General features: G+C 40.5%; 1 protein-coding gene across 2 annotated transcripts in view; it reads left to right on the forward strand.

Annotated features, from left to right (window-relative positions):
• The first annotated feature begins 5,422 nt into the window (after positions 1–5,422).
• Positions 5,423–27,491, forward strand: part of UBE3C (ubiquitin protein ligase E3C) — a 138,956-nt gene continuing 116,887 nt past the window's right edge. For both annotated transcript variants that reach the window (XM_058534166.1, XM_058534169.1), the window contains exon 1: positions 5,423–5,855. In XM_058534166.1, the coding sequence (XP_058390149.1) occupies positions 5,790–5,855 (66 nt within the window). In that variant the 5' untranslated portion in view covers positions 5,423–5,789. The remainder of the gene's footprint in view (positions 5,856–27,491) is intronic.

A 27,491-nucleotide genomic window follows, 5' to 3' on the forward strand; every position in this document is an offset into this window, starting at 1 on the left:
ACTTTAACTTCCCCTGGAATATGATAATGGAAGAAGAGTGTATATTCAAATTTAGGGCATCTTACTGTTGCCATTTCATTAATAATGTCATGGACTGTTCCCTCCCCAAATCTATATGTTGAATCCTAACCCCCAATGTGATGGCATCTGGGGGTGGGCGTTTGGGAGGTGATTGGGTCATGAGAGTGGAGCCTCATGATGGGATTAGTGTCCTTGTAAAGGGGACCCCAGAGAGCACCCTCACCCCTTCCACCATGTGAGGACATGGCGAGAAGGCGCCATCTATGAACCAGGAAGCAGGTTCTCACTAGACGTGGAATCTGCCAGGCCTTCATATTGGACTTCTGCCTCCAGAACTGTGAGAAGTAAATTTCTGCTGTTCATAAGCCACTCACTCTGTGGTATTGTTAGAGCAGCCCAAACTGAGACAATGGAGTTTCTTTTTCTAAAAGAAATTTATCATTAAAATTATTATACACACTGAAAGTGTATTAAACATATATCTACATTTTAAAGATTAATACCAAAGCAAACACCCCTGGAAAACCATACAGGTTGCAAAACAATGTTGCCAGTACCTGAGAAGCTCCCTCCAAGATCTTCCCTGGTCAGTAACTACTATCCCCACTTTTGTGACAAAATTTTCTGTGCATTTCTTTGTAGTTTTATTCATTGGATTTTTTTTTGTATTTTATTATTGGAGAATCTTAATGTGATCACTTAATCTCATTGCATGAGTTCTGATGAATTCTCCTGGACAATGTGGTTGGACATAATTTGGGACGGTAAATGGAGGAAAAGACGAATTTCCTGCCTTGGGTGTCCAGTGGGCTTGGCATTAATTTAATGAATGTTCTCTTTGGACCACTCCAGAGTCTCTGGGGCCAACACCTACATGGCTCACCAGTAGCCACAGGATGGTCCCAAAGGAGGTGGGTATATCCTCTGGGGACAGCAAGGAACAGAGCCTATCAAATGTAAGCCTGCTACCCTGCAACCTAGCCATGCCACTTTAGGGTGTCTATCTATCTTGCAGAAAGAACTCATTCCTATGTGCGAGAATGTTCTTGCAGCAGAATTTGTAACAACAACAAAATGCATCAGCCTAGGCATCAAACAACAGGGAAATGATGAGATGATAAATTACAGCCCATCCATACAATGGGATTCCAAGCAGCCACTAACACGAATGAGATTTCTAAGTACTGTCATGGAAGGATAGCCATGGTACATTTTTGTCCAAAAAAAGAAAGTTGTTGGGGGCTTGGGGGGAGGACGATCTCTTTTAAAAACAACAATCTTAGATAGACAGTGTGGCACACAGAATAACGCTCCCCACCCCCAAAGATGTTCACATCCTAATCACCAGAATCTGTGAACATGTTACCTTACCTGGCAAAAGGGACTTTGCAGATGTGATTAAAATAAGGCTCTTGAGATGGGGCAATTATCCTGGATTATCTGAGTGGGCCTAATGTAATCACAGGGGTCATTATAATAGGGAGACAGGAGGGTCAGAGTCAGAGGAGATGTGAGGACAGAAGCAGAAGTAGGAGTGATGTGATTGGTGAAGTGGGCCATGAGCCAATGAATGCTGGAAGCCTCTAGAAACTGGAAAAAGCAAGGAGATGGATTCTGCCCTAGAACCTACAGAAGGAACCAGCCCTGTAGACACCTTGATTTTAGCCCAGTGAGATTTCCAGAACTGTAAGATATAAATTTGTGTTGTTTAAGCCACTAAGTTTGTGGTAATTTGTTACAGCAATGAAAGGAAATTAAGATAGATGATAGGGAGGTAGGTAGATAGATAGATAGACAGACAGATAGACAGACAGATCATCTCAAAGACAGGATGAGGAGATGCAGGCAGAGGGAAGGTCCACTTATTACTGTGCGTATGTTGGTATTGTTTTGATTTTTTATGATTAACATGTATTACTATTCTAAATAATAAATCCTTACAACAAAAATATAACCATTTTTTACCAAATGTTTGAATTGTGAGGTAACTAAGACAAGAAAGTGTGTAAGAGGGAAGAAAATGAATAAATGGCTTTCCTGGTGGAAGTAGCTCTTTCCTTTCTCTCCTGCAAGTTGCAAAAGAACTTCTGAAACAATTTATAGTTTTCAGCTAGAATCTTTAGATAAATTGAGAAGGTCTCACAAGCTTCCAAAAACAATAGCTCAAAAACATACTGCATATTTTATGTTAGATTCATTGGAAGCAAAGGAATCAAAGAAAGGAAGCAGAAATTAAGAGGAGCACATGTTTTCTAATAAAATATGATGACACAGTCAGGGCTTTTTCAAACACAGGAAAACCTCACCTATAGGAGGATATATACATATCTATCTATATATATATACATGAATACCACATATATATGCTATTCAAGATTATTATTATTTTAGGCTGTATTTAAAAATACTATTTTGAGATGGTTATAGATTCACAGGAAGTTGCAAAAACAGTACAGAGATGTTCTGTATACCCTTCACCCGGTTACCCCCACGGTTATACCTTACATCATTATAGTACAATATTCAAACCAGGACGCTGACATTGGCACAATCTGTACTTATAGTTCTACGTCATTTTATCTCATGTAGGTTCATGTAACCACCATCAAGACCAAGAACAGAACTGATCCACCACTGCAGACCTCCTTCCTGCTGCCCCTGTATAGTCCCACCCACCACCCTACCCTTCCCTTCCCCATTCCTAACCGCTCGCAACTACTAATCTAGTCTCTGTCTCTATGATTTTGTCATTTTGCCATATAAATGGAATCATACAATATGTATGTGACATTTTGGGAATGGCTTCTTAACTCAGCATCATCCTGAGAGCACCCAAGGTACTGTTTGTCAATAGTTTGTTCTTTTATTATTGCTGAGTAATATCCATGGTGTGAACACACCACATTTGGTTTGATCATCACACTTTGAAGGACATTTTGGTTGTTTCTAGATCTGGGCGATACAAACAAAGCTGATGTGAACATTTATGTACACCCGTCACATGGACGTGAATTTTTATTACCCTGGGATAAATGTGCAGGAGTGCAATTGCTTGGTCACATGGAAAGTGTATGTTTCGTTTTTTTCAAAAAGAAACTACCAAACTCTTTTCCAGAATGGCTGTAACATTTTACATATGGGAGGCCGGGTATCTCTGCCTCCTTGCCAGCATTTGGTGCTGTCACTGTGTCTTATTTTAGCTGTTCTAATAGGTGTGTAGTAGCTATGTGATTTTAACCTACCTCTTTCCACTGCCTTTTGGTGATTATCAGTTTAATTCACAAATATTTGAGGGCCTATTACACAGCGCTGCAGTCAGTACAAAAGCCTTGAGGAGTCTTGAGGAGTCTACAGTCTGCAAGAGGCAGGAGAACGAGTATACGACAAGCTACACTGGAGTCATAATTATGCCCATAAGGTCAGTACGTATGGCCGGGAATCTTTCACAGTCAAAATTATCCTCGAAAATTATTGCTAATTTTTGTAGGGTGATAATGATATAATGGTGCTTTCCAAAAATCCCATTTTTTAAAGAGATACATACTGAGATATTTACAGGTGAAATGATGTCTGGAATTTGCTTCAAAATAATGGAGGACAGTGGTTAATGGGCGGGGTATGAATTACACAAGACTGGCCATGAGTTGAAAATCACTGAAGCTACGTGATGTGTAACGGGGACTGATTCTACTATTCTCTTTCTATTATTAGGCTTGAAATTTTCTATAAAAAAAGTATTTAAAAAATCCTTGCAAATCTTTCAGCAGGAATCATGTTGCAGACAAATACAGGCTCTTTTGATAAGCCAGTTTTTCCTCTAGCATAGGGACAGGTTATTAATTCTTCAGTGGAGTACCAAGTGACACAGCCAGCTCACACAATGGGGCCACCCAAAACAAGCACAAGAATTAGCACAGAGATGTTCACATCACCAGCGGCAAGTGGAACCTAAGACCGAATGAGGGGACAGCAGTGCTGGGATTTTCCGAGTAAACAGCACTTCTCTGCCCACGTTCTTAGCCAGTTAAAAAAATTGAAAACTACCCAGCAGATGGAAGCAACACACCATAATTACCGACGAAGCTGATATTGGTGAATTAGGCTTGGTGTTTGAGTCAAATGAGCTTGCCTGCTCCTCACTGTTGGTCTAGACCTTGGAAGAGTTTGAGGCAAAATCTGAGACCTCACAGCAGACTTACTGAGGGTACATACTGGATATTATTGATATTTTTAACCTTTGCTCATCTGACAAATAAAAACAGAAAGCATGATGTTTAATTTACAATATCTGTAAAATTTCAAAATTGGTAAAATTTGGACATTTTTAATGAATCAAGGCTTTCTTGACATAGAGTAACTATATATTAACTGGGAAACAGTGCACTAATCTAGTGGCTTTCAAAGTTTTTTTGATCCTGACATAATAAAAAATACAGTCTATTTTGTGACCTAGTTCTCATATATATATATATATATATATATATATATATAGTATATGTGTGTGGGGGAGCAGGATTTTTCAAACCGAGACTGAAACCCATTAGTGGGTTGTGAAATGTATTTAGTGGCTTGCAACTAGCATTAAAAAAAAGGAGACAACAGAGTAAAAAATATCAATGTATCACATATAGTAATGATGATAGTTTTTAAAATTTTGGTTTCAGTCGTGTGTATATGATACATACGTATGTGTATATGATATATATGTGTTTATATATGTGTATATGATATACATTTACGTATATGCATTTGTATATGACGTATATGTGTATATTCATGTGTATATGATGTATGTGTATATGTATGTGTATATGATATATATTTATGTATGTATGTGCATGTGATATATATGTATGTGTGTACACATCTATCTTTGTATACGTGTATGTCTGTGATATATATTTATATGGGTGTGCATGAAGTACACACGTGAACTAGGTGACAACGTGAAATGCAGGTACTGTCTACAGGCACTAAGTATCTAATAAAACTGAGCCTTTTCGTCCCAGATCAGTCAAGTTTGGCATCAGACCGAAAGGTACCGGCCCGCTTCCCGGAAAAGTGCGCAAACAACATCCGAGTCCCGGTTCGGGCGCGGCGCCCACCCACCCCCTCACCCGCCCTCGGGGCGCCCGGGGCGCGGGGCTCGTCAGCAGCCGCCGGTGGAGCCGCCTCGCGCCCCGGCCCCGCCCCCTCGCCCGCAGAGCCAGGTCACCGCGGCACCTTCCCACGCTCTGCCGCGCCGTCGGTGGCGGGCGCGCGCACGCTAGCGAGTCGCCGGGAGGAGCGCCGCGGCGTCGACGGCGGGAGGCGGGGGGGCGCGCCGATGGTGGGCAGGCGGGTGCGCGCACGTTGGCGGGGCCGCGCACGGTAGCCGCGGCCGGCGGCCATCTTCCTTCCCGGCGCCTGCTCCCGGTGGAAGTGAGGGGTCTGCGGCCCTGCCGGCGCCCTCGGGCTCGGCCGGAGCAGTGGGGGAGGCGTGGATGAGGGGGGAGGTGAGGAAGGGCCGCCCCCCAGTGTCACCGTCCCTCCCACCCGAAGGCAGGGCCGGGCGGGCAGAGCCCGCAGCGTGGGCTGGGCGCAGCCTCGGGGTCGCTTCCCGGCGCGGCCTCGTCCTCGCCGCTGCCCTTCCCCGCGGGAGGCCCCTCCCCCCGGAGACCCCTCCCCGCGGAGACCCCTCCCCTCGGAGACCCCTCCTCCGGGCCCATCCCCGCCCGCCCGCTGCCCTCAAGGTCGGGGCTGCTCCCCGATGTGGGTAAGCCGTCAAGATGTTTAGTTTTGAAGGGGATTTCAAGACGAGGCCCAAGGTGTCCCTCGGAGGCGCGAGTAAGAAGGTAAGCGCGGCCTGCGTGTCTGCGGCGCCTCGGGGCTCTCCCGGGCGGGCGGGGGTCCGGGGGCGGCCGTGCGGACCCCGGCGGGCGGCCGGGGTCGGGGGCCGGGGGCGGCCAGGAGGGCGGGCGGGGGTCTGGCGGGCGCCGCGGGGGCTCCATCTCCACCGGCAAGACGCGTGGGAGGCCCGCTGCTGTGTCACCTGCTTCCGAGAGTGCAGGCAGGTCTGGAAGGAGGGCTGCTGAGGGCAGGGCTTGGTAGACCAGAGTCGCCCATAATCTGCACTCGTTACGTTTCGGAAACTGCAAGGATGCTGAAGGTGGACCGCCTTTTAAACTTAGGTAGTGACAAAACTCGGGGCAAAGGACACAATGTTTCTTTTCAGAAATAAACTTTAGATACTTTATCACACTTGACGTCGGATAGTGAGTGCTTTTAGACTACTACTTAGGGGGTATTTTCTGTTGTAGAAAGTAAACAGGATATATTTGTTAATGTCAACAGTCTCTGAAATTGAGGCACAACTCCTTATTAGTGGCCACGTGTTTTGATCCAAGGCTATGAAAATTATTCTTACCAGCCTTCTGGGAACGTATTTCTGTAGAGACCCTGGGAGTTTTTTCTGTTACGATTGGTCATATAATTCTTATGATAATTGTTTAAAATAAGGGTGGACAAGCTATCGTTATTCTGCTGTCTCCAATTCTAGAATTCTTAGCTGTCCTCTCTGATGACTGGCATCTATTGATTCAGTGGAATTGCTGATAAATAGTTCAGCCCCAGTGTTGCTTCATTCGCTTGCCTTCTGCCACTTCTCCACTGTTCTGGCTCAGGAATCCCTTTTCTGCCTGTTTTAGTTTTATTAGATTAAAAATAAAAGTGTGATCTTGTGCTTAGAGTGTTTGAAAAGTTTAGTAAATCTAATTAGCTGATTGTTTACTAAAGAATTTTTAAAATGTCCTTTAAATGCCTTGTGTATTCTTTCTTACTTCTATGTTAGTATATTCTATATATTACACTTAATAACTGGGTTGGCACATACCCCTAAGTGGATGCTCAAATCAAAGTAGGAACGTCGTTTTTAAGTTGTGCTATGGAGGTGTGTCTGTGATGGTTTCTGAGGTGGAGGAAGGGAACCCGGTAGGGAGTTGGGAGAGGCGAGTGCTGATAATTTTCAAGCTTTGAGTTTTGCATAATGGTGATTGGTTGGAGGTAGCTAGCTGCAGAACTAGGTGCTACAACTAGGTACTGTGTAGATATGGCAGGCTCAGGAGCGGTAACATTCATTGGCTTGGGTATTCATGAAAATTCCAAATGAGATCAAAGGATTTCTGCCTTTGGAAGAGGCCTAGAGAACCTCTGGGCCACACTTCCTCATGTACAGGTGAGATACAGAGCAGGTGAGGGATTGCACATACACAGCAAGCTAGAGGCAGGTCACCACTTTAGAATCCATGTCACTTCATTTATGTAGGACCTTGTGGCTTCTGTTACAGACAGGAGTGCCTTGACATGCCCTACTAGGGTGTTGATCCTGTTTTTTCACCACGTAATGATACCAGGTCAACACAAGGTTAACATAAGGGAGACCATATTGTAGAAAAGAAACCGTATTGTAACTTTAAATGACCTCTGATTAACTAACCCAGACATGCTCTGTAGATTTTGTGGCTCCTCCCAGCTGCTATAAGTCGATAACTTTGTTCTCTTGAGTTCCTTAGGAATGTGATGCAGACTCTCTCCCCTGGACAGAGTCTATGTTGATAGCCATCATCAATGACAACTGAAAGAACAGAGTATAGGGTGTTACTCCCATCTCTGATATTCACTAAAACAAAAGACTATCAGGAACTAAGACCAGATGCCTCCCCCACCCGGAGACCAGTCCCCTAATATAGCTGGCCTGTAGTCTTTGTTCTGTAAGATGGTTCTTTCGAACATTAGTTGGCCATCTTCTCCCTTGCTAACATGCTGTAATAAAAAGTCTTTTCTCTCCTACCTCCATGCCTCTTGACTATTGGTGTGTCTTGCAGCGGGCAGATGACCCCTACCTTGGGCGGTAACAGTAACACATTTCTACTCTGAGGAAAGTAGTTATCAAGTGATCAGAATCTCAAGGGGAGATCGCACATCTTGCTTTTTAGCTATGCAAAAAAATTTTTTCTTTTTTTTCCTTTTTAATGAGGTATAGACTTAACATACAGTCAAGGTCACAAACATTAAGTGTACATTAAGTGTCTTGGCCATGTGCACTAGAAGAACCTGAGGAGGAGATCCTTGTGCAAGTGAAATTGAGGAGGAAAGGGGAGAGAGCAGGGAAAAAGGGGTCATTTCAGTTGGAGTCTAGCTTTAGCATGATCTCACCAAGAGCTCTGGAGCATGGCTGCCATCACAGAGTTGTCCCTTCATGAGGTAAAGGGCCTGGCATTTTGTACACGCATATCATTTAGTCGTTGGCTGCCTGCTGCCCGCTGCCCGCAGGGTGAGGGTGGGAGTATAACACTCCTGACCTCTCAGCCAAGGGCAGTTCTCCTGAGAGGGTAACAGTAAGAAGCCCACAGTAGTTAACCTGCAGAGGCTGAGGTGTGGATGTACAAGCCTGGTAAAAGGAATCCGGGCAGGGAATCAATAGTAGGTTCAGCTTGAAGGGTTTTTACATATGCACACACCCGTCTGAGCACCACTCACATCAAATAACATTCCCAGCGTTCCATAGGCTCCCTCCCGCTCCCTTGCGTTCAGTATTCCTCCTTCCCAAAGATAACCACTTTTCAGACCTCGGTAACCGCAGATTGGTTTTGCCTGCTGAACTTCATGTGAATGGAGTCACATACAGTTTGTCCTTTTTTTGGATCTGGCTTCTTTGGCTCAGCATTCTGTCTCAGAGGTGGAATCCATCCACCTTGTTTCGTTGCGTTGTATGAAGACCCCACAGTTGGTCCATTCTATTTTTTATGGACATTTGTTGTATATGTCTTTTGGTGGACGTGTACTCTCGTTTGCTGGGTTATACGTTGCACATAGGTTTAGCTCTAGTGCACACTGCCGGTTTCCCTAAGTGGCATGCCTGCAGCTTCTGAGGCTTTCACTGGCTCTGCTTTCTTGTCAACACTTAGTATTGTCAGTCCTTTTAATTTTGGCAATTCTGGTGGGTATGTAGTTTCATTGTAGTTTTGTTTCCTGACAACTAATGATGTTGAGCACCTACATATGCTTATTTTCCGTAATTCTCTTTGGCTGCAGTGTAAGTCCTTTCCTTCGTTTAAAAAATGAAAGGTTATAATGATCCTTCCCCCATGTCTTAAATTATTTGAAATCTTCCCTTTGTTGAGCTTAGTGGAGAACTGAATAGTCACCTCCTTTTGAATAAATACATCTTTTTTTCAAAATTAAATGAATATTTTTAGGGTTTATTTGTAAAGGCTTTGTGTAGGATCTGAAGCATTATAAGGTAAAGTCCATGTCCTCATTATAATCTTGTTGGGGAGATAAGACTTAAACAATTAAGTTAAATAACAATAGGAAGTAATTACTACATTCTGGGTTTCCCTTGGAGCTGATGCAGGAAAGGGTAGAGTTAGTCAGGGCTGGGTCTTGAAGGATGGATAGAGTTAGGGTAGGTGGGAATCAAGAAGGGTCTTTCAGGTGGGTGGGAGGGTATCCATGGAGTAGGTATATGCTGGATTCTACTGACTCCGAGTCACACAGGCTTCCACTTTTTTTTTTTTTTTTTTGAGGAAGATTAGCCCTGAGCTAACATCCGTTGTCAATCTTCCTCTTTTTGATGAGAAAGATTGGCTCTGGGCTAACATCCGTGCCCATCTTTCTCTACTTTATATGGGACGCCACAACAGCATGGCTTGATAAGTGGTGCATAGGTCTGTGCCCGGGATCCAAACCTGTGAACCCTGGGTGGCCAAAGTGGAGCACGCGAACTTAACTGCTATGCCACCGGGCCAGCCCCCTCCACTTTTTAATATTTCTGAAATCAAGGTACATCTTGGTGGCGTGACAAATGTTATTGGCAGTATTTTTTTCCTTTCTTAGTAGTGCATAGTAGAATATCTTAGGGATCATTTGATTACAAGTATAGAAATCCACTGAAACTTGCTTAGTAGGCAAAAGAAGAGATATATGGGAAGGATATGATGGTATCTCATAGAATGTAAGGACAGAAACATATCCAGATATCAAGTCATCAGCACCAAGGTGCTTCCTCTTGGTCTTTCTCCCTGGGCTGCATTGTCTCCTTCATTCTTGGCTCTCTGCAGACTGGCTTTCTCCCTTTCACTTGCACATCATCTTGGCGGCATATGATTTCCTAGTTTAGGTGTCCAGTTGAGACCATTGGATCTCAATTCCAGTTCTAAGGAGAGGGAATCTGATTGGCCTGGGTCAGGGTTCCACCTGACAAGCTGAGTCTGGGCAGGAGATTGGAATCTTTGGTACAAATAAAGCAATCTAGATGTGTGAGGGATGGGTAGTTGATTCTCCAAGAGGGAGAGTGGTTGTTGAATGAAATGTCTAGGTGAGGGTGTTTAACAGGCTGTCAATTTTACATGTGTGAAGTAGGGGAGAAATCTGAACTAGACGTGCAGATGTGGGAGTTATCAGCAGACAGGTGGCTTAGAATGAAGTCACCTAGGGAGAAGGCATGGAGTTTGGGACGAGGTGAAACTTGTGGGGTATTGCGATATTTAATAAGTGAGGGGAGTACTTAGCAAAGAATTACACCTCAGAGAGGAGGAGTGACTGCAGAGCCAAGTGCTGCAGGGATGCAGTGAAGAAATACTAACAAAGAGGAAGACCTGGGTGACTTTAGAGGGAGCGCGTTCTGGGGTAGTGGGGGTTGGAAGTCAGATTGCAGCACACTGAGGAGTGATCATGGGAAGTCAAAAAGTGAGGAGACCTTTTTTGAAAAGGACCGGAAGAAGATTGCATTCAGGGTCTAAGGAAGGTCTTTGTTTTTTGGGATGAGAGAAATTTAAGCAAGCTTATAGACTGGGGAAGGAGCAGGTAGAGGAGGGAGGGGGTGCGGGTTTTTCAGAGTCCTAGGGGAGGTGAGAGTGGGAAGAATCAGGTGTGAGCCGAAGAAGGAAGTATTTTGAGATTTAAAGGAAAGAAATGGATGTGGATATAGAAAAGTTTATAGATGGAAGGAAATTAATATTTCCTTTCCAACTTTCCATAGATGGTTGAGGTAAAAGTAGTGGTAGAGTTAACGTTTCTTGAATGTTTGTCCATTCCTTTTTTAAAAAAATTAGTAAACTTTACTTTTTAGAGCATTTTTAGGTGTAGAGAAAATCTAGCAGATGGTTCAGAGTTCCCTTATGTCCCCTCCTCTGTCTCACATTCCCCCGTTATTAGCAGCTTGCATTGATATGGTTCATTTGTTACAATTGATGAACCAATACCAATACTTAGGGTTCACTCTTTGTGTTGTACTTTCTGTGGGTTTGGAAGATGTATAATGACATGTATCCACCGTTACAGTATCATACAGAATAGTTTATTGCCCTAAAAATCCTCCCTGCTTTGCCTGTTCATCCTCCCCTTCCCCCCACCCTGAACCCCTGGCAACTGCTTTTTACTGTCTCCGTGGTTTTCCCTTTCCCAGAATGTCATATAGTTGGAATCATACAGCGTGTAGCCTTTTCACATTGGCTTCTTTCACTTAGTAATATGCATTTAAGGTTCCTCCATGTCTTTTTGTGGCTTGATAAATTGTTTCTTTCTATTTTATTTTTTATTAACAGATTATTTTTAGAGCTTTTAGGTTTACAGTAAAATTGATGGGAAAGTACAGAGATAACATACTCTGTCTCTCCAGCACACTGTTTTCTCTATTATTTACATCTTGCCTTAATGTGATACATTTGTTACAATTGATGGACCAATGTTGATACATTGGTATTAACTAAATCTTTAGTTTATATTAAGGTTCACTCTTGGTGTTTGTTCTGTGGGTTTTGACTTTTTCAGGTTGGCGTCTTTCATTTAGGAATGTGCTTTTAAGGTTGCTCCATGACTTTTGTGGCTTGATAGCTCTTTTTTTTTTTAAATCACTGAATAATATTCCACTCTCTGGATGTACTACTGTTTGTTTATCCATTCACTTATTAAAGGACATTGTAGTCACTTCCAAATTTTGGCAATTGTGAATAAAGCTGCTTTGTGCAGGTTTTGTGTGGACATAGTTTTCAACTCCTTTGGGTAAAGTAAATATGTAGAAGCGTGATTCCTGGATCAGATGATAAGAATATGTTTAGTTTTGTAAGAAACTGCCAAACTGTCTTTCAAAGTGGCTGCACCATTTTGCCTTCCCACCAGCAGTGAATGAGAGTTCCTGTTGTTCCACATCCTTGTCAGCATTTTGTGGTGTGAGTGTTCAGATTTTGGCCATTCTAATAGGTGTGTAGTGGTATCTCCTTGCTTTAATTTGCGTTTCTCTGGTGACATATGATGTGGAGCATCTTTTCATATACTTATTTGCTATCTGTCTGTCTGTCTTGGTGAGATGTTCAGATCTTTTGTCCATTTTTTAAATGAGTTGTTTGTTTTCTTATTGTTGACTCTTAAGAGTTCTTTGTATACTTTTTTTATATAATTGTATATAATTTATATATATACAGGTCCTTTGTCAGATATGTCTTTTGCAAATATTTTCTCCCAGTTTCTAGCTTGTCTTTTCATTCTCTTAACAGTGTCTTTTGCAGAGCAGAAATTTTTAATTCTAATGAAGTCCAATTTTATCAATATTTTCTTTCATGGATTATGCTTCTGATGTTGTATCTAAAAAGTCATTGCCAAACCCAAGGTCACCTAGCTTTTCTCCCATGTTATCTTCTAGTAGTTTTATAGTTTTGTATTTTACATTTAAGTCTGGGATCTGTTTTGGGTTAATTTCTGTGAAAGATATAAGGTCTGTGTCAAGGCTTTTTTTTTTTTGGCATGTGGTGTCTAGTGTTTGTTCCAGCATGGTTTTTTGGAAAGCTGTGCTTTCTTCGTTCAATTGCCTTTGCTCCTTCGTCAAAGATCAGTTCTGGATCTGTTTCTGGGATCTGTATTCTGTTCCATTGATCTATTTGTCTGTTGTTTTGTTTTCTTTCTGCCAGTACCACAGTCTTGATTTCTGTAGCTTTATAAGTATGAAGTTGGGTAGTGTCAGTCCCCCAACTTTGTTCTTTTTCTTCAGCATTGTGTTGGCTATTCTGGGTCTTTTGCCTTTCCATATAATCTTAGAGCCAGTTTGTTGATATCCATAAAATAATTTATTGGGATTTTGATTGGAATTGTGTTGAATCTGTGGATCAAGTTAGGAAGAACTGATCTTGACAAAAATTGAGTCTTCTGTCTAACATGGAATATCTCTCCATTTGTTTATTTCTTTGATTTTGTTCATCAGAGTTTTGTAGTTTTCCTTATATAGACCTTATATATATTTTGTTAGGTTTAGACTTAAGTATTTCTTTTTCTTTGGTGCTAATATAAATGATGCTGTGTTTTTAATTTCAAATTCCAGTTGTTCATTGCTGGTACAGTTATGTGCCATGTAACAACATTTCGGTAAACAAGAGACTACATATACGATGGTGGTCCCATAAGATGAGTACCATATAGCCTGGGTTGTTGTAGGCTGTATCATCTAGGTTTGTGTGAGTACGCTCCATGATGTTTGCACAACCACGAAGTTGCCTCATAACATTTCTCAGAACTTATCTCCGTTGTTAAGCAATGCGTGACTGTATAAAAGAAAGCAATTGACTTTTGTTTTGTCTTGTTTGTATTTACCAATTTACCAGTTCACCAGTTCTTCTAGTTTCTCACCATTAAGTGTTATGTTAGCTGAAGGTATTTTGTGGTGGTTCTTTCTTGAGTTTAGGAAGTTCTCTGTTTCTAGTTTGCTGAGAATTTTTATCATGAATGGGTGTTGGATTTTGTCAAATGCTTTTTCTGCATCTACTGATATGTTCATACGATTTTCTTTAGTCTGTTGTTGTCATGGGTTACAAAGTGAATTTTTTTTTGTGTGTGAGGAAGATTGGCCCTGAGCTAATGTCCATTGCCCATCCTCCTCTTTTTGCTGAGGAATATTGGCCCTGGGCTAACATCCGTACCCATCTTCCTCTGCTTTATGTGGGACGCCACCACAGCATGGCTTGACAAGCGGTGCATCGGTCCGCGCCCGGGATCCGAACCTGCGAACCCCGGGCCACCAAAGCGGAGCACACAAACTTAACTGCTACGCCACCAGGCCGGCCCCTACACTGAGTGATTTTTGAATGCTGAACCAGCCTTGTATACCTGAGATAACTCCCACTTAGCTGTGATGTTTAGTTCTTTTTATACGTTGTTGGATTCAGTGTGCTCACATCTTTGTTGGGGATTTTTGTGTCTTTGTTCATGAGAGATACTGGTCTGTAGTTTTATTCCTTGTGATGTTGTTGTCTGGTTTTGTTATTAGGGTGATGCTGGCCTCGTAGACTGAGTTGTGCTCTAGGGCCAACCAGAACCAGCTATTACCATTTTAATTTCCCCTTTTGAGGAGTCTAGACTGCTCTTAAGATTGTAAGAACCCTGGGCCGGCCCCATGGCTTAGTGGTTAAGTGCACGCGCTCCACTGCTGGCGGCCCGGGTTCGGATCCCGGGCGAGCACTGACGCACCGCTTCTTCGGCCATGCTGAGGCCGCGTCCCACATACAGCAACTAGAAGGATGTGCAACTGTGATGTACAACTATCTACTGGGGCTTTGGGGGGAAAATAAATAAATAAATAAAATTATTAAAAAAAAAAAAAAGATTGTAAGAACCCTGATTGACTGGCTTTATAAAACTTACCTCTATTGTGTCATTGAAGTCTTACCTAAAATATTTTAACTTAAAAAAAATTCCATGCTGTTTTGTTTTGAAAGGTGGCACCTGATATATGTATTGTCATACTACTCTATGTACATTGCAGTGGAACATAAAACCGTTTCTTACAGATCTGGTATCAGGTAAAGTAGAAATGTTTTCTAAGATCAGATTTTAAAATGATTTACTGTCAGGACTGGCATTATTACCTTACTGTTTTATCTGGCAGCACCACATCCGTTCTCTTGACTATAATTGTCTTTAGCCCTCGCATGTGAGACCAGAAAACGGTAGTTCCCTGCAGCACATAAGGTCAGGAGTTCTTGGTCTGGTTCTCAGGGACCAGCAGAAGGGAGGGCTGGGGCTGCCTGTCTAACTCTCTGTACTTTTACTCTTGTACTTTTATAGGCACCTGGGGTACAAGATTGAAGGAGGCACTCACTCGAGTTGCACAAGTGCAGGTTTAAGGTGGCACTTAGCTCAGGTTCACGCTTGCAGCTGACCCTGCACTGGCAGGACCCTGAGAGTGAGCACGTACTTAAATTTCGTGCCCCAGGCACCGGGCTTGCCTCACCCTAATCTCTACCTGGCTTTGCACACCAGTGTGTCTTGATTTTCTTGAGTTACAGAGTTAATTGCCAAATAGATCTCTTAACTAAGGTAATAAATGGGTTGTCTCATAGGACTGTAGAAGAGCCTTAAAAAGAGGTTATTGCAAAAGCAATGAGTTTTCTCTGTGACTTTCCCTTTATTTCTATAACTTATAACATAAGAGTTTGAAAGGGAGGCTTCTTATTCTTTGGCTATGACCCTTATTTTATTCCACCGTAAAAGTAGCTGATTTCTACATGTCCTTGTTCTCCTGCCATGGCCTCTTAACGCCTTTCTTTGCTTACACCATTTATCAACATGAAGGCAGGAGCAGGAACTTTCTTCTGTTGGTGTGTCTCCATAGTCCCTCACCTCCAGTTGGTGACCAAGTTAAAGAAGGAAATACCTGCTGGTGGTGTGAGTGGCAATGTGAATTGGCACAACTTACCTGGGGGACAGTTTAGCAATTTGTATCAAGTGTCTTAACAAGGTACATCCCTCTAATCCAGTAATTCTGCTTTTAGAAATTTATTCCAAGGAACCCATTTGACAAGTGCATGGGAGAGATGCATGGGAAAAGATGATGATTATGGCATTATTTATAATATTGAAAAATTTGAAACAATCTAAATGTCCAACAATAGAAAATTTCTTAAACAAATGGTAACATAACAATGCAATGCAATACTATACAACCATTTAAAGTGGTCATGATCTATATTTATTAGTATTTATAATTTATTAATGTCTTATATTTATTAAAATGATTCATTGTTAATGGAAATGAGTAGATTACAGCACAGTACTACAGTCTGCATTTAAATTATATTAATCTGAACAGTCATGACGTCTACTTTCCCAGTTTCTTAATTTCCAGTAAATAAAGGACATGTACTAGTTTTCTATTCTGGCATAATAGTGGCTTAAAGCAGTACATTTTCGTTATTTCACTCAGGTCTGTGGGGCAGGTATCTCAGAGAGGCTAGTGGGGTGGTTCTGGCTCAGGGTCTCTAGGAGGCTCAGGCATCTGAAGCCTTGTCTGGGGCTGGGGGATCCTCTTCAGGGCTGGCTCGTCCACGAGCCTGGAAGTTAGTGCTGGGTGTTGGTGGGAGGTATCGGTTCTCTGCCACTTGGACAGCTCCTAGGGCTACTTGAGTGTCCTCACGATATGGCAGCTGGCTTCCCCTAGAGCCAGTGATCGATGGCAGTACCTGTTACGAGGTAGTCCTGAAAGTCACACGCTGTCACTTTCATCATATTCTATTTGTCCGTCCAGTCCACACTCAAGGTGAGGGGAATCAAGCTCCACCTCTTAGAGGGAAGTACTATCAAAGAATTTTTGGAAATATTCTAAAACCAGCACAGAAGGAAATATCAGTTTTAGCTGAGTTGTAAACGCTAATACCACAAGACTTTTATATTTGTTATTTTCCTGTCTTAACCTATTAAGACTTAAATATTATGGCTTTCCTTCTTCTCTCCTTCTATATTGAATCAGTAGATATTGGCTATGTAACTATTATGTAAATAACAAAACAGTTAAAAAGCAAACATTGTCAACTAAATAGTTTTTCAACAGACATTTTGGTGAAACTTAGTTCACTCAGAAAATTTTGTAGCTCTACACCTTGTTTAGAAATGTAACAAGGAAAGAAACTTGTAAGCTAGGAACAGCTTAGAAGACTGGTATAATAGAGAACTGACTTAAAATGCCCTTTTCCTAGACAAGGCTTCCTGACTGTATGCTGACTTTTCCTTGTAAAATTATCTTCTTTCTTATGCTGCTTGAATACTTCACGTCCTTGCATTATCTTACTTGAAATGTTATCTATTAGGCTATTTATTTGAGTTAAACATCTTCCTCAAAAAAGTCTCAGAAGCATAAGGGGCTGTCATTTATTTGCAACAATGTGAATTCCCTTAGTTAGATCATTTTCCTTTTTAATCCAACCACCGTTGGAGAAAAGAGGGGATATACAGTTGGGCCAAGGGGAGAAAATAAGTTTGGAATGAGAGTCTTTGGATTGTCACTATGACAGCCACAGGGCAGGAGGTAGACACATCAGGACATGGAAGAGGTCAGTGAAGTGGGAGAGTATTCAAGTAAATTTTTGGCCGTCTGAGAACTTTTTTGGACAGTCTTATACCAGAATGGAGGGAGGAAGCTTGTTTTCTTTCTCTTCTAGTATCGTGTATATCCTATTCGCAGAGCCCCAGGTAGTCGTATAGCGTCAGTGCCATAGGCTTTTGTGTGCTGGACTGAGATTCTTACTACTATTTACATATGAACATTGTTGCCGCCAGTTAGAAGCAACAGCGTGGGCAGAGGTGTCCAACCATGGAGAAGTGGTAATCACCTACAGATTGTTCATTGAGGGCCTAAAGCAAGGCGACAGGAGCCTGAGTGGGGGTGGAGGGGTCAAGCTCTGTTGAGGAGGTGGAATTGATGAGATCTGCGATGAGAGGGTCACTTCAGGTATCTGTCTGGGATGACTGGAGTGGAGAGCGACTCCATAAACCAAGACGATGTGACATTTCTAGGGACATGTTCAGCATCCTTGGGGTTGTTCAGTAGGCAGGCGGAAGCGCTGGTCTGGAGCTTCGGGTAGAGACTGAGTCCATCGGTCAGTTGTGAGATGCCCTGGAATCTTCACGGGAAAGTATTCTGCTGAGAAGTCGTGGGCTCAAGACAAAGCTTTGGGGATGCCAGCATTTCAGAAAAAGCAGAGAAAGAGGGGCATGCAGAGGAGATTGTGCAACCAGGAACTGGTGGGCAGAAAGCCAGCGTGTATGTCCATGTGTAAGTGGACACACTCGTCAACAGACCATTTTTACTGAGAGGGAATGAGCAGAGGCAGAGTGAAAAAGCAGGGCTTGTTGAAGGACTTCATACCTTTTGTACTGATTTTGACGCTTTATTTGCTGTAGCCATGACTCTGTATCCTGTGGACTGACCATAAGCATTTATACTCTAGGTTATCACAAAGTTGAGGGTCATATTGTTCCATCTAAAATTAAGATTTGGTTTTATTTTTTAAAATTAGCATACATGTTCATTGTATGAACTTTGTATAAGATACTCATGTTCATCCTTTATTTTTGGACATTTAGGTTGTTTCTGTTTTGTTGTGAACAACATCTTTATAGTGAACAATTTATAATGATTTCTTAGGATAAGTTGCAGAAAGAAGTTGAATTGCTTGGTCAAAGTGTGCACATGGCAAAGGGTTTTGAAACACTTTGTTCTCTGGGAAAAATTGTATCGATGTCTGTTCCCTGGTCTAAGCAGTGAAGTGCTGCCTTTGCATCTTTGTGTCCTTGCAGAGTTCAGTGCAGTGAGCCTCCAGGGCGTGTTCTCTCCTGTCTTGTGACAGGTAGATATGCTGCACTACTCAGGATTTGTCCTCCTGCAGGGTGCTTTGCTGGCTGTATGCTCTCATTTCATCTTGACTCCTGCCTGTTCTGTGAGGCGAAGGTGTTTGTGTCCCATTGAGGAAGAAATCAGGGCTCAGAGAGTCCAAGTAACTGAGTGAAAACCACAAAGCTTAAATATTTGAACCCTGATCTGTTCACCGTTATGCTCTGCTGAGTGTTGTGTCGCCTGCACATCTTGTGTCTGTCTCCTGCTTTACTTAAGCTTTCCTTTAATAGCTTGGGAAGTGGAGGCCTATTTCCTGTGGGCACTGAGAAGGTGGCTCTAACAGTCCTGTCTTTTTGAATTAATTTTCCTTATAATGCAGCATTAATGCTGCTTTTAATGTTTTTGAGGAACATTGGTAAACTCTAGTGTGTTGACAAGCAGCACAGTTCATATCACATCTTTACTGCAAAACATGAAATTGTAAAAAGTACCATGGGAACTTGAAAAAATGTTTATCTCCATAACAGCTTGTCTGCGACTTAGTTGTTCATCTTTTCTGGGCTTCTCTTTTCCACATCTTGTAATGTGAAAGTTCTTGATAATGAGAAAGTCAGACTAGATTATCACTAATCTTTGTTGCTCTAATAATGTTTCCATTTCCACTCTCCAGTTAGTGGCCTTTAAAAAAATCTTAACTTTTTCTTTTCATTGAAAAAAGTTATAAAAAATGAGATCCTTCTAGAGGGCATATGATGAAGTCTTTCTCTCGTGGAGACTCCTAATTTCCCCACGATTACCAGTTTCCTCAGTATCTATTCAGAACTAGTCTAAACATAAATAAACGTATTCCCCTTAACGTTTGTTTTTGGTGAGGAAGATTAGCCCTGGGCTGACATCCGTGCCCATCTTCCTCTACTTTATATGAGATGCCACCACAGCGTGGCTTGATAAGTGGTGCATCAGTCCATGCCCAGGATCAGAACCTGCTAACCCTGGGCCATGGAAGTGGAGCTCGAGAACTTAACCACTATGCCACCGGGCCAGCCCCCCAACCCCCAACTTTTTAAATAAAAATGAGAGAACATACTGTTCTTCTCCTAAGCATTGTATCTTAGTGATGGTTTCATACCAGCATCTTTGTAATTATTTTCATGGATGCATAATATTCCACTCCATGGTTTGTATCATATAACCACTTTCTATTGATGGATATATATAGGTTGTTTTCAGAGTTTTGCTGTTAAAATAGTGCCATATTTACCACACAGTCGTGGTGTAAGAAAAGAAAGTTTTAGAATTTAGTAATGGGATATAATCTGTTGCATTTTGCTTTGGATACTTTATTTTAAAATGAGCTCTTTTCTGATTATAAAGTAATATTTATTATAGGAAATTTAAAATATACTGAAATATATAAACAAAAATTACCTGTTTAGAATCCCATTCACCATTTAGAAATAAAACACTTAATGTGTGGGTAAATTTTTTTCTAGTCTTTTTTCTGTATATCTTTGAATTGGGAATTGTATTGCACATTCTGTTTTATAAATATGATTTTTAGTAACTTATTACTGTATTTTCATGCACCCTTAAATATGTTTTGCACTTATGTGAAGTTGCTTGCTCTTATACTTTCATAGAGGTTCTTCTCTCCTATAGGTCTACAAAAGAAGGAAAAACTCTCAAATCATAGGTTGTGCATTATTCGCAAATAATACTTTTGCTAACTTAGCATTTTAATTAACTCAAAGGGAAGTGTTTTACTTGAATTTTGAATTGTGTAAAACCCTTAGTATTATGTCAGTGCATGAGAGTGGGGGAAAATACTAAGTTGAAACAGATGTGAGACTGACTCTTCTGTTTATCCTGGTAAATGGAGTAAATTGCTAAAATAAAACAACCCACACAGATGAAACAGAGGAAACCTCACAGTTGTTTTTTAAAAATCAAGATATTAAAAAACGTGCTAAAGTTTTTTTTATAAATGGTTAGCAGTCTATTTGAGCATTTGGTTTTATGGAAATTGTCATGTTATATAAATGTACTTTGATATATACACAAATTTTTGACCATAAAATTTTTTATTCTGATGGTTAATGAAATCTAGTTTGAACTATATGTGACTTTTTAAAAAACTTCATTCTGTTACCACTAAATTTATTTGCATGAAGAAACATTTTTTCCCATTTAAAAACAGCTTTGTTGGGGCCGGCCCGGTGGCGCAAGCGGTTAAGTGCGCGCGCTCCGCTGCGGCGGCCCGGGGTTCGCTGGTTCGGATCCCGGGCGCGCACCGAAGTACTGCTTGGTAAGCCGTGCTGTGGCGGCGTCCCATGTAAAGTGGAGGAAGATAGGCACCGATGTTAGCCCAGGGCCGTCTTCCTCAGCAAAAAAAAAGAGGAAGGATTGGCGGATGTTAGCTCAGGGCTGATCTCCTCACAAAAAAAAAAAAAAAAAAAAAAAAAACAGCTTTGTTGATGGTATTTGTAAAGTTTGGCCATATTTAATTTTCAGAGGAGATAAGATAATGTGCCTAAAGCTCAAAGATCAAATAGAGAAGTTTGCTGTAATTTACTGTTGTTTACATATTGATGAATAGGTTTAGTGTCAGCTGCGGAGGTGAGAGATTGGCATTGAAAAGAACATGTATGCTTTAAGAACAATAGGCTTAGTCATTCCAAAAACGCTTGATTAGTGTGTTATGAAACTGGTATATTACTGCTACCAGGAATCCCTAACTTTTCTAGGCCTGTAGTGTTTAAAAGGTAAAAGATGTTTTCAAGTATAAGTATCATAAATCAAAGCAAGAACTTGCTAAGAATCAAGATCTGAATATGCTGTTTGCTGGTACCTTATTGTTCTTTTCCTCCCAGCCACATCATTATGAACTTATTCTTGGTTATGCTGTGCTGTTTTTAAAAACATATGGTCTCATATAGCTTCGTTAGTTTTTTATTCTAAAAAAGTGAGAAAGTATTACATGTACATGGATAATAATTCAGGCAGTAGAAAATAAAGATTCAACATAAAATAACAAAAGTCTCCCTACCTTTCACCCTCACTCCCCACCCCCACTCCATGATCCTTATAGTCAGATCTGTCCTCTCAGAGCTCTTTTCTGCATATAGACTCACTGAGGCTTGCCTACTCTTCTCTTGTTTAAACACACGTTAGGGCATAGTAGATAGACTGCTGTACTTTTCTTCTCCCTCCTAGTAATACATCTTGGAGATAGTTCCAGATCACTGCAAATAGATCTACTGCATTCTTTTAAAAAGCTGTGTGACGTTCCATGTAATGAATGTTCTATGACTTATTTATCTGTCATGTATTTTAATGGCCACTTAGGTGGTTTTCAGTTTTTTGCTAATTTAAATAACATTGCAGTGCATATCCTTGTATATGTGCCTATATGTGTAGATTAAATTTCTAGAAGTGCTAGGTCAAAGCCTATGTACATTTTGAATTTTAATAGATGGTTCCAAATTGTCCTCTAAGGAGGTTATATCAGTGTATGAAAGTAGCTGCTGTCTGCCAGCTCCATCTAACAGCGTGTTGTCTGAGTTTTGAGGTTTGCCAGTTAGATAGGTTAAAAAGCCTGTTTCATTGTGTTTTTATTGCATTTTTTTCCTAAAATGAGTAAAGATAAAGTTCTTATGTTTAAAAGATATTTCCCTATGCACTGTCTATAGCTTTTGCTAATTTTTCTTTGTTGATTTTTTAAAAATTATTATTGAGAGAGCTTTTACAAATAATTGGTTTTGAAGTGTTACAAATATTTATTCCTACTTTGTCACTTTTTTTTTACCTTGGTTATGATATTTTTCTCTGTAGAAAGTTTTGATTTTTATGTAGTCAAATTTATCATTCTTAAATAACTTAAGGGCTTAAATAACTTAGTGACAAATAGTAACATGAACTTAATGTGTGGTGAATATGTCTTAGAGAAAGTCTTCCTCCACGTTGAGATTTTTTTTTAATTCTCACATTCACATATTTTGTAGTGTATAGTGTATAGTATAAATATAGATTTATATTTATATAAATCTTAGGTCCATCAGGAATCTATTTTGGTGTGAAGACTAAGGATACAATGTCATTTATTTAGGCCACTCAGTTGTTCCAACACTATTTATTGAATAATACAGTTGTCTCTGTAGATTTGAAATGCCATCTTTATCACATGCTGAATTTCTGTTTCTATTCAAGTGTCCCTGGAGACCCTTTGACATTGACCTGTCTGTTCAGGCTTTAACCTCATTAATATAGGTCAGTGTTTGTCCCAAAGTATGGTGTGTGATAATTTAGGTAATATATGAAGGAACATTTAAAACATTTAGTAGTATTTATTTCAATGTCCAATAGAAAAATGTAACTAGGGTATCAAATCTGTGACTTCCCTGAAATGCTCGCTCATGATGAGGCTAGAGTGGGGGGCTTTGTGGGTAAGCCAAGCATGCCAGCGAAGGTGTCACCTTTCCATAGCTGCAGTTTGGGAATATATGCAGAGTGTGGACTCTATATGTAGTCTTAGTCCGTAGTGCTAGCGTGGATTCCTGTGTACTGAATCTCCTTATGCATTGTGGTAGATTTGTTTATTTTTTTAGCAGCATAATGAAATTTCACTTTTGGAAGTTGACAGTTATTTACTAGTGTGAGCCACATATAGGTATTCATAACTGTGAATTAAGATCATGCCTGTGCCTTTATTTTTTTCCAACTGACTGCTGGGCCTGACATAGGTTAGGGTTTAAAGAAAAACAGTGTCATTTTTAAAGCCTAAAGATGAAAATTTTCTTATAAATTAATGCGCTAAGGGTAATTATGATTGTTGCATATGTCTTCATGTATAATAAGGACCACATTAGTGACCCACTGGAACCAGCTTTTAGTCTTGTAAACTTACTGGCTGCATAGAAAACACAAATCAAACAAATACGATGAAGATTTTTGAAATTTGGTTTTTCATGGACTGGCTGAGAGAGTGAACCTATCGTTTATGAGCCAAATTCCAGTGTGAAATTATCACTCCTAAGCTTTATTTTGAAACCATGAGGCATACTACCCAAAACCTGTTAGACTTTTAGGAGCAAACAGGAAAGACTTCTAAACAGCCTGAAAGTAAGTGCACAATGTGACAGGAGAATTAAAATGCAAAAGAGAACCCCTCATCTATGGTGTTGTATTTAACGCAAAGGCTCAAGCTGCTAATTGGCCAAACACATGAAAAGTTATGATTAAAAGTGATGGTTGGTGACAAAGCAAATAACATAATTGCTGAGATTCCTTTGTCCAGTGATTTAGTTCATCGTCCACTTCTAGACAGGGCCTGACATGTGGAGCAGCTGTGACTCTCCCAGGGCAGGCAGAGGTGGTGCTGCTCACTGCAGACTGAGGAAGGAGCCCACCACTGTTTTGAATTCAGCTAATTCTTTGCTGTTTGTCAGCCGTGAGCTGAATAAACAAGGCCATGAGGACGTTTTTTGTTTAATTCATAAATTAGAGGAAATTTTTTAAAATCCGTTGATGACTTTGTGACAAACAGTAACATAGACTTAACGTGTGATGTCATAGGAAAAGCAGAGATGGTACGAAAAGCCATGGTAGTTCAATAAGGGGGTTTGATCCAGTGTGTTCTAGCACCAGAAACTTGACCCTTTCATGTCCAAAAGGCAGTCCTATTAATCTCATGTATGCAAGAATATTTAAGAGTAGTACCTAATGGAGTGTCAATTCATCACTCTTCTTAAAGGCAGGTGACTTAATTCTCTAGCTTTGTGAAGATATGGGCAGTAACTACAAGCACCCACTTTCCCCCATACTGAAAGCAGAAAGGTCTCCCCTTGACTGTTAACTGCAAGAGGAACGGCAAATCTTTGTGGAGTAAACCTTTCATCTGGAGCCATGGGATACACACCTTGACTGTGGGGCAAAGAATTGTGGAAAACTGAAAAAGGTATTGTGAATACCACATTTACAAAGTTAGGAGTAAAGGTCTCTGTGAGTATGGTGAATGGATAGAGATGAGTCTCATCTCCCCTTTTAAAATCACTATGAGAATATTTACTAAATAAAAGGCCACATTCAGAAGATCAGGCCCTGGATGCTTTCTTGAAACAAAATTTTATTGAACCAAAATCACACTTGATGTTTTGGTTAGGAGTTCATTTTCAGAACACAGTTCTATCAGAGAAGGCAATTAAATACCATTTGCCTGATCTAATGATAAACTTGTGAGTTAGTATTCTCTGTATTGTTTAATATCAAAATTAAAAATAAAGTTATAAAGTCTTATCTTCTTAAACTTTACATAGCAGCGCATATTCCTTTATTGTGATTATCAAGAGTTCCTTTGCTTTGAGGAACTTAGTTTCAGATGAGGCTTTTCATAACTAAATTTATTAGGTTTTTATTGTAATCTAGTTTTTATTTTTTAATTTAATTTTTAGATTTAAAGTGTAACAATGTAGTTTTGTTTTCATTGTGTTTATTTTCAGGAGTACCTTCTATTTATGACATTGATACTGTTTTTTCCTTTAGTGATCAATATAAGGTTTCCTCTTGAAATGAATACATTTAAGTTAAAAAGAGTCTTTTTGGCAAGACTAACACAAAAGTTATGTTGTTTTGCATTGTATCAAGTAGTGGTGCATGATGTCCTTGTGCCTTATTATTGGTGAGGTTTGCCTGGTCGCTTGGTGTCTGCAGTGTTCTCTGCTGTATATTTAATGTGTTTTCCTTGGTAGTTGATAAATATCTTGAGGGAGGTACTTTGAGATCAGGAAAAGCCTGATTTTCCTCAAACTTTTGCCCACTAATTTTAGCATGCGTCACTAGATCTTGTCTGCAGCACTTATTACTGTGGTGTTTGGTGATGGTTTTCCTGTTCTACATTTATTAACTGAAGTCTGTGAGGAAGAGACTTTTTCTTCTCTCTTGCTTATTTCTTTATTTGGTTATTTATATAAGTATGGAGGCATGGGTATATATTGTACCCTATGGATTAAAATCCAATGCTATTGTTATTGCATAACCTCATTCTAATTCTGAGAGAATATTGGAAAAACCCAGATGGAGGGGCAAAGTCTAGGATATGAAAGACAAAGATGGAGGAACTGGTACAGATTGGTGAGAATTAAGAAGAAATAGTTATTAAATGCAAGGTAGGATCCCAAGAGGTAAAGATCATAGATCATAGTAGAAAAATTGGTGAATTTCCAACATAGTCTGTAGTTTAGTTAGTAATATTGTACCAATGTTAATTTCCTGTTCTTGCTACTTGTACTCTGATTATGGAGGGGCAATGGGTAAGAGACAGAAGAGATAAGGAGCTTGTATTGTTTTTGCAACTTTTCTTTGTCTAAAACTAGTTCAAAATAAAAAGTTTTAAAAATCAGTTTAAAGAGTAAATATTAAGTAAATAACAGTACAGATGGTATAGGTATGGTAAACCTTGTGAGGGTGACAAAGAAGTGTCTCCGAGACACTGGTGTAGGCAGTAGTCTAGTTGGAGGAGGAGGAGCAAGGACTCGTGCCTATGAGCCACCTTCACTCGCTGCTTCCTCTCTGCCGGTGCATTAAAATAAGTGGTCCCCCCTGGGCCACTGCTCAACCTTCCATCCTTCTGTGCCTTCATTACTGCATAATATATAGAACGTGTGGTAGTTTTTCCCCACCTTTATTGTCACGCTCCCACTGGTTTCTGCTGTAACTAACTGTAGGCTTATGTTACAGATTACTCTGCTTGCTTAGTCGAGATTTTGCTATGGGTGATCCGTTTAAAGACTTCTCTCTAGGGGCTTAGCATGGCAAGCAGGGGCAGCTTAGAGGTTGAAGGAGCTAGCCTGTCCACCTAGGGAATCATTCTTCCCAGAAAGAATTGGGCTCAGCAACGTTTATAAGAGTGACTGATTAGTTAAGGAGTACCGAGGACATTTATAATATTACTTAAAACATTTTTGAAATTTTTTGTTGACTTCCAGAAGGAATTTAGAGCATTGGAATTGCTGGTTGGATTTAGAATTTGTCTGGTCAGTATTCTGATTTTGGTGGCACTAAATAATGTTGATAGGAAGACATGGGTCTTTCTAATGTCAGCCTTAGGAGATAAGTGATGTTACATTTTAGTCTCTTAATTTATCATGAATTATTTTTCTACTTTGAATCTTCTTTCAAGCTTCACATTTCCCAATTATACCTTTATTCTTTTTTTTTTGGTGAGGAAGATTGGCCCTGAACTAACATCTGTTGCCAGTCTTCCTCTTCTTGCTTGAGGAAGATTGTCCCTGAGCTAACACCTGTGCCCGTCTTCCTCTATTTTGTATATGGGATGTTGCCACAGGATGGCTTGATGAGCAGTATCTAGGTCTGCGCCCAGGATCTGAACCCGTGAACCCCGGGCTGCTGAAGCAGAGCATGGGAACTTAACCACTACACCACTGGGCTGGCCCCTGTACCTTTATTCTTTCTAAATTTAATCCTTCAATCATCAAGTTGGGCACGATGCTAAATATCAGGATTATAGAGAGGAATAAGATACAGACTTATTTTCAAGGAACTCGTAATTTATTGAGGGAGGAACAAAAAAATACAATTAAAGTTACCTTTACTCTCTCCCCTCTTCAGGTACACTAAGATAAAAAATGTTTTTCTCTTTAAATAGACACTTTGTTATATCTATATAGGTGATAAAATCCTAGAGCCTCTGTTAGGCATATAAATACAGACCCTGCTAAATATTTAATATTATTCAGCTTGTGTGGTTTGAGCGTGGTGCGCAGACCAGCAACTTTGGTGTCTCTTCCTGTCTGTCTGGGTGTGGGCCCTGCAGTGCCGCTCG

Source organism: Diceros bicornis, chromosome 3 (genome assembly GCF_020826845.1).
Source record: "Diceros bicornis minor isolate mBicDic1 chromosome 3, mDicBic1.mat.cur, whole genome shotgun sequence".
In the NCBI taxonomy this organism is placed as follows: Eukaryota; Metazoa; Chordata; class Mammalia; order Perissodactyla; family Rhinocerotidae; genus Diceros; species Diceros bicornis.